General features: G+C 37.5%; 1 protein-coding gene across 1 annotated transcript in view; it reads right to left on the bottom strand.

The window, feature by feature from the left end:
• Window positions 1-864: 864 nt before the first annotated feature.
• Window positions 865-7,407, bottom strand: part of prdx3 (peroxiredoxin 3) — a 16,062-nt gene continuing 9,519 nt past the window's right edge. Inside the window, exons 6-7 of the mRNA XM_020537331.2 lie at window positions 5,292-5,457; window positions 865-1,350 (exon numbers count right to left, since the gene is read on the bottom strand). Coding sequence (XP_020392920.1) covers window positions 1,297-1,350; window positions 5,292-5,457 — 220 coding nt within the window. The 3' untranslated portion in view covers window positions 865-1,296. The remainder of the gene's footprint in view (window positions 1,351-5,291; window positions 5,458-7,407) is intronic.

Below are 7,407 nucleotides of genomic sequence, written 5' to 3'. Positions count from 1 at the left end.
AATGAGAAAAAAATAAAGAACACAATTCTGAAAAGTGTGCAGAAGCAGGAGTTATTTGTGCTTGAGTCATTGAAGATGGGACAAGTTGAAGTGATTACTAACAGGTATGATATGGTCTAACTAGAAGTATGGAATACAAAAAGAAGTTATTGTAAACTACAAAAAGCTCCTGGATCTCCAAATGAATTAGAAATTCTGAGCACCATACTGCGAGTGGGAGGTGAAGACATTGGACAGGGTGCACAGAAGATTTAAGGACAGTTCTAGGAATGAGGCACATGAATTTCATAAAGTTTGAACATAAAAGGCCAAGATCAGCTTTGACAAAGGGTTTTGAAATCATTAGGCGTCTCGTCTGAATGGACAGAAAGAAACTGCTTCCAATGACGAAACGACACCAATGCAAATTGAATAACAAAAGAATGAAAAGTAACTTGAGGAAAAAAATTTTTTATACAATGAGTGGTTAAGAATGCACGATCTGACTGTTGGAGGTACAAAAATAGTGGCTACAAAAGAAAATTAGATAAACACCTGGAGAGAAATCATTTGCAGGTCTACGGGGCAAAGACTACAGAAAGGGACTAACAGATTTATTCTTGCAGAAAACCAGCAGTCATGCAGGCTGAATGGGCGCCTTTTGTGTTGCAACCATTCAATGATTCTCTAGCTGTCATCCTGCAGCGATCCAATGCCAAAAATAATCCAAAATGACAGAATTTTAAACTCTCAGTGCAACTCCATTCAGTACTTAACTTGCAGTCAGTCAGCCAGCTTCTCTAATGCTAGCTAATGGTCTGAATTTCTGAAATACAAGACAGTCCTGAGCACTGTAGCAGCTTGAAAGAAATTAAGAGGACAATGGAACATAAAACATTTATACCTTTATTTTGAAGTAAGCATGATAGTGAAATTTTTAACAATCAAATCGTTAATTATTTAAGCAATAAACTTTAAACTTAAATGATACCGTAAAAAATAAATTTTAGGAGACTTGCAAGTCATTTCTAGTACATTGTTAGCTACTACCTCAATTTTCGTTATCATGATATATTGCCAGACCTTGTCCATGTGGCTTTCTTCAGGACATGTACCTTATTAAACAATGAGTGATAGTTCAGTGGTTATAGGATTCATAATAACTAGATAGACCTTTCAAATATTGTACCTTCGGCTTTCTGAATTTTAATCAGACAACCAACACTATTCTCAGATGAAAAAACACATTCACTTCTGAAAACACTTATTCCAAAAAGTCCAAGCTGGAACAAGAGTAGCAAGAACAAAATTTAGAAGCTATTCCTTGACCTTTGCGAAGTATTCCTTAGAACCTTTTGGGGAAGGCTTGATCTGTAAAATAAATCATGAACAGATTTATTACACTTAAGTGAAACATGTCTTTGCAGTTAAATTTTAAAAGATAATTTTCCTAAAGTTAAAACTACAGGGTGCAGTACAAACTTGGGAAGTTGTAAGTGCAGACAGTTCAAGGCAGTTCAGACAGACATGTTTTGGAAGTGATGCCATTGATAATAGACTGAAAGCTGTTGTTTTATATTGAGTATGGCGAATACAATTGCAATCCTATTTCACCCTTTTGGCTTCGGACTGATTGTGGAAGGAATTGAAAATGTAAAATTAGTCAAGATAACAGCATTACCGTGCAGGAAAATACACAGCATCAACACACAGCATGTGTAAAATAGTTTCAATCCCTAACCCATAAAAAGATGCTAATGTCAATCATAATGCCTCACTGAGGACCCAAATAACTTCAATATTGAAAATTGAGGAAACGGTGTAAGCTTTCATTTTGATTGTATAGGATTCCTATCCATCAGCTATGTGATATTCTGTTCAGTAATACTGGGATCTGACTAATTAGATTGTTACTTTTGTTCGTAATCTTAGGTTTAAACTTGTTGACCAAACTTTAATATGCCATGAACTATAGATTAGTATTGCTGACAGCAAATTACACATGGAATTACATCAACTTTGAAGCACAAAAACAGGCTATGCTACCGAAATAATCTATAACCTTGTTTAATACTGCACAGGGGCCTCCACCCATTCTTCATACAACTCTATTTTGTTTAAGAAAATAACTAGTTTTCTAAAGAAGGAACATGTGATTTTACTGAAACCAACACAAAAACTGAGGTTAAATAAGAAAAAAAAGGTACATTCTAAGAAAAGCTGTATGTAGCGTCATCATCATTACGTGGTGAGCATCAATAACTTCAGTGATTTCTCACTAAGTTGTTTGAAGATTCCTTTGTTTTCAATTAAATATTTAAGCCATATGATATCAAAATGTGTCCAATTTCAATTCGTTTTCCAAATCCAATTTTATTGTATTAAATCAGTCGCTCAAGTTTGACAATTGCCATCATAACCACTAAAATTTGATGCAACGAAAACATTTAGAAGAAAATCACAATGGTATGCAGGAACTTAGTCCTATCAAGCTTTCTTCCTCCTTCCCTCGGAGTAATACAAGCAAATCAACATACAACCTGTCATTTTAAACTTTGCATACACTCTACCCAAGAGGAGGTGGGGGAGAAATACACAAGACATTTATCAAAGAGCAGACCAACATCCAATAGCTTTTTTTTGTAAAAAGGAGCTTACAAAATACTAACAAGTTAATTTTTGTATTCTTGGATTGATTTTTGATCAACAAGGTAGTCAAGGGTTATGGGACGGGGTAGCAGCCCCAATCAGATCAGCTATGATCTTAATCAAACAGCAGGGCAAGTTCAAGGAGCCAAGTGGCCTCGTACTCTTAATTCTCATGTTTTTGTGCTCAGAAACAATTGTTCATTCCTCAATCTGTTGCAAAATATGAAAATGGAGAATTTGCTCATATGCGTTCAGAATCAAATCTAAACCAATGCACGCAATGGAGGTTATTTGACTGACAGAGGAACGGTTGAGGGGAAATGGATTCACAGAGAAGAATAGGAAGTCATATTTAGTGGGACTGGGATATTATTTACAAATGTACAAATTTGGAGAAATGTCATTCACCCTACAAACCTTACAGCATTCATTAAAATCATGGCTCATCACTGTGTTCCAAATTTCACATTCTCGTCCATCCCTGATAACCTTTAATTTCTTTGTCTAACAAGAATCTATCTCCACCTTAAAAATGCTCAATAGCCCCATGTTCACCATCTCCTATGGCAGAGAGTTCCAAAGCTGCACAAACCTCAGAAAACATTTCTCCATATACTGGTCCTTAAAAGAGAACAAAACTGCATACAGTATTTGAGATATAGTCTCACCAATGCCCTATATAACTGAACCATGACATCTTTACTTTTATATTCAATACTTCTGGTAAAGCATAGCATTCCATTAACTTTCTTAATCATTTGTTGTACCTGCATGCCAATTTTGAGAGACTCATATACTAGAGTATGTGGATCCCTCTGCATCTCAATTTTGCAGTCACTCGCCGTTTAAATGTCTTTTATTCTTCCTGTCAAAGTGAAGAACTTCATTTTCTTGACTTTGCCAGTCGTTCAACCTGCGTCCCAGTTATGTCATCTTCATAAAATAGCTTCCTACCTATAGTTCTGTCATTTGAAAATTTAGCCACATACCCTCAATCAAGTTGTTAATATAAATTGCAAAAGGTTGAGGGCCCTCCACAGATCTGTACAGGACCTCAATCATTCTGCAAATCTGACAAAGTCCTATTTATGCATACTGTTTTCTGCCAGCCAGCCCATCTTCTATCTGTATTCAAGGAGGGAGGGAGGCAGGAAACTGTGGGCCAGTTAGCTTGCTGATTCTAACAACTGCTCCAGAGACAGAGACGATCATTAAAAGATGGTTATTACGGAGGACTTGGAAATATCCAAAATAATCAGGAAGAGTCAGCACGGTTTAGAGAGAGAAATTATTTTGAACCAACTTATTGAAATTCTTTAAAATGGTGTGATAAAGGGGAGCATGATGTACTGTACTTGAATTTCCAGAAGGCACTTGAAGATTCCACATAATATGCTTATTGCATAAAGTGGGAGCTTAGTGTAGGGGCTACATACTAGTATAGAGGGATTATATTTGCTACTTTCCAGTCTGATAGAATGTCTTAAAAAGATGTGACTAATAAGGTTATTACTGCTAATGAGTTGGTATCATGTTATACCAAGTACAGCTTGCTTTCTGGTCAGCTCTAGAATTGGCTGCTCGAAGAAAGTCTCTCAGAAGTATGCTATGAGCTCCTCATCAAGGCTTCATCACCAATCTAATTTTTCCAGTTTAGATGAAAAGTTGATGAAAATCATCCATAATTATTGCCATCCCTTTATCGCAAGCACCCAGTGTTTCTTCTTTTGTAACTCTTCCCCACTTGGTGGTTACGGTTCAGAGGCCTGTAGATCACTACCACCTGAAATTTCTTTCCCCAACTATTCCTCATCTTCACCCAAACTGATACTACATCCTGTAGAGCTGGATGAACACAGCAGGCCAAGCAGCATCAGAGGAGCAGGAAGGCTAATGTTTCGGGCCTAGACCCTTCTGAAGGAGGGTCTAGGCCCAAAACTTCAGCCTTCCTGCTCGGCCTGCTGTGTTCATCCGGCTCTACACCTTGTTAGCTCAGATTCTCCAGCATCTGCAGTTCCTACTATCTCTGATACTACATCCTAATTTCGTGAACCCAAGGTCACCTCTGGCTATTGCACCAAACCATCTTTGATTAGAAGTGCAACTGCTCCACCCTTCTCTAGCTTCCTGCTCTTGTTGATATTACTATCCTGACCTCAATCCTGCAGTCACATCTGTGTGCCGGCTATCAGATCATACTTAGTCACCTCAAATGAGCATTATCACTTCAGTTACATTGCTATGAAAGTTACTGGGTGGACAAAGTCAGTAGTCTCATGACACCAGGTTATTGTCCAAAAGGTTTATTTGAAATCACAAGCTTTTGGAGCGTTGCTCCTTCAGACTTCTGATGAAGGAGCAGCACTCCAAAAGCTTGTGATTTCAAATAAACCTGTTGGACTATAATTTGGTGTCATGTGACTACTGACTTTGTCCACCCAATAACTTTCATAGCAGTGTAACTGAAGTGATAATGCAAGTTGCTGGGTGGACAAAGTCAGTAGTCTCATGACACCAGGTTATATAACTGTTGGACTATATGTTTGAATCATTTGCAGCAGAATTCTAGTTTTGGTTTACAAACAAAAAAAAAAAAAAAAAAAAAAAAAAAAAAACACCAAGCAATGCCATTTCATTAAATTGTAATAGTCAATTTTACAAACCGTTGGAGAGTGAGGTGTCCAGTCAGCTGGGCAAACCTCTCCATGTGTTTCCACAAACTGGAAGGCTTTAACCAAACGTAGAGTCTCTTCAACACTGCGACCTACAGGCAGATCATTGATGCCAATGTGCTTGATAATGCCGTTAGTATCAATGATGAAAAGACCTCTGGCAAAAATAGAATATTTTTTAAGAAGTGAGTAAATCAAAAAATATAATGCTGTATATGCCTGTCAGTAATTCATACATCATATCTTAAATTTATGATGTGAAGAACTGAAACAGTTACATGCAAGGATCCTTAAACCGAAAAATACAATTGAAAACATGCCTGAAGTGTTTCAGTAGTCAGGAAAAAGGCATTAAATATTTTAAATTGTATTTACAGCAACAGGTAAAATCACACTGCTGGCACATGCAGTTTTAATTCTGATTCGGACGCTCAAGCCTTGCTCAAAATTAATACATTAGATCTTCTTCTAAACCTGCTTAGGTGCCATAAAGTCAAAGGAGTAGATGATTCTACTGGAGAAAGAGCCACCCATAATTTAGGGCTGAAGGAAAGTTGTCAATATCAAAATCACAGTGATTGAGATGGAAAGTTACAATCATGCAATTGAAGTTATTCAAGATCAGTGGGTGAGGGATGCTACTGCTTCACAAGATGCTTTACCCTGTAAATGGCAAATATAAATTCGGTCATAAGAGCAAATTTCTGTTTGGCAAGAAAGTTAAAGCATATATTAACCAAAAATTTATACACGTCACATACACATAAGGTTTATCAATATAGAAAGGAACTGCCAAGAACAAGTATTGGTTCCCTTTTCAGTAAGCAATTTTTAACTACCAACTTTTGATAAATCTGGCAGAGGTAACCTTGTTTTAAGTGACAGATACAGATGCCAGAAGAATCAGGTTCTAGGAGACCTTGACAGGAGACTCCAAGCTTGCAAATCAAATCTTCTCTTTTAAATGCCCCCTTTCAGCCAACAGTCTCCGTTTGAGGGACAACAGAAAGAGACACTGCATATTCTGCCACTGCAGCTTTTATTCTGTGAATTCATAGAATGTTGGAGAAGGAAGCCTTTGAATCCATTATGCCCATACCACCACTTCGAAGGAGCTATGCACTCAATTGCACTTTCCCCATCTTTAACCTTACCCCAAAATTCATTTTTAAGTACACATTTAAATCCTTTTTGAAGCATTTCCGTCATTCTTCCACGTAATGAATTCCAGATCATTAAGACTCGCTACATACAAAAGGTTTCATCTCTTCATGGGGTATTTTTGCCAATGATCTCATGTCCGTATCCTCGATTACCATTCCTCCTGCTACTGGCAACAGTTTTACCTATCTACTCCATTAAATACGCATGTTCTAGAAACTGCTTTAAGCCTGCAAAAGCACTCATGTCCAAATGGTTTTAGGTGTAGCACATTCAAGACTTGACTGCATTCCTCCCTGTTTCTAGGTTTCAGATGCATCAGATACACTTTCCCTCTCTATTGCAAAGTCACAATCACACTTACTCCTGAAGGCCAATCGTTAGGAAAACTGATCTTCTACAACCTTTTGCCAATGGAAAACTCACCCTCTTTCTCTCACCCTTGTTATATTGTTTCACAATTTGGAGTTTGTTCTGCCAACCTCAGCAAAGCGGTGTCCTCAATTTTTTGAATAGTTTAAAGAATTAATTGCACCAGTGTCAAGGGCTCCATGTGCACATGGCTCACAATCACGAGCAGACATAATGTGTGCGCTTGGTTGCTGTGCTCTCAAATGTAAGCCATACCTACAAAGTAACACTTCCACTTGTGCATAATCCAGACAAACTTCTGAGCAGGGATGGATTAGTGCTGTGCGGCCAACAATGGGAGAGCACTATATAGTGCAAGGTCTTTCTTTCTTTGTTACTGCACCATAGAAAGTAGTTAGAAGGCACTAATTTCAATGCAAATGGTTAAAAACAAGACTGGAAATTTCACTTACTTAAATGGAGTAAAACCATGATGTGCAAAAATGAGAATCACATCTTTCAATGTCAGGTAAGAACAGAACATGAATAAAACAGCAGACCAGAAATAGATACCAATTAAAATTTAACAACTTTT

The sequence above is a fragment of the Rhincodon typus genome, chromosome 20, assembly GCF_021869965.1.
Source record: "Rhincodon typus isolate 14 chromosome 20, sRhiTyp1.1, whole genome shotgun sequence".
Taxonomy (NCBI): domain Eukaryota; kingdom Metazoa; phylum Chordata; class Chondrichthyes; order Orectolobiformes; family Rhincodontidae; genus Rhincodon; species Rhincodon typus.
Note: the sequence above shows the minus strand (reverse complement) of the source record. Positions and strands in the feature narration are given on the sequence as shown.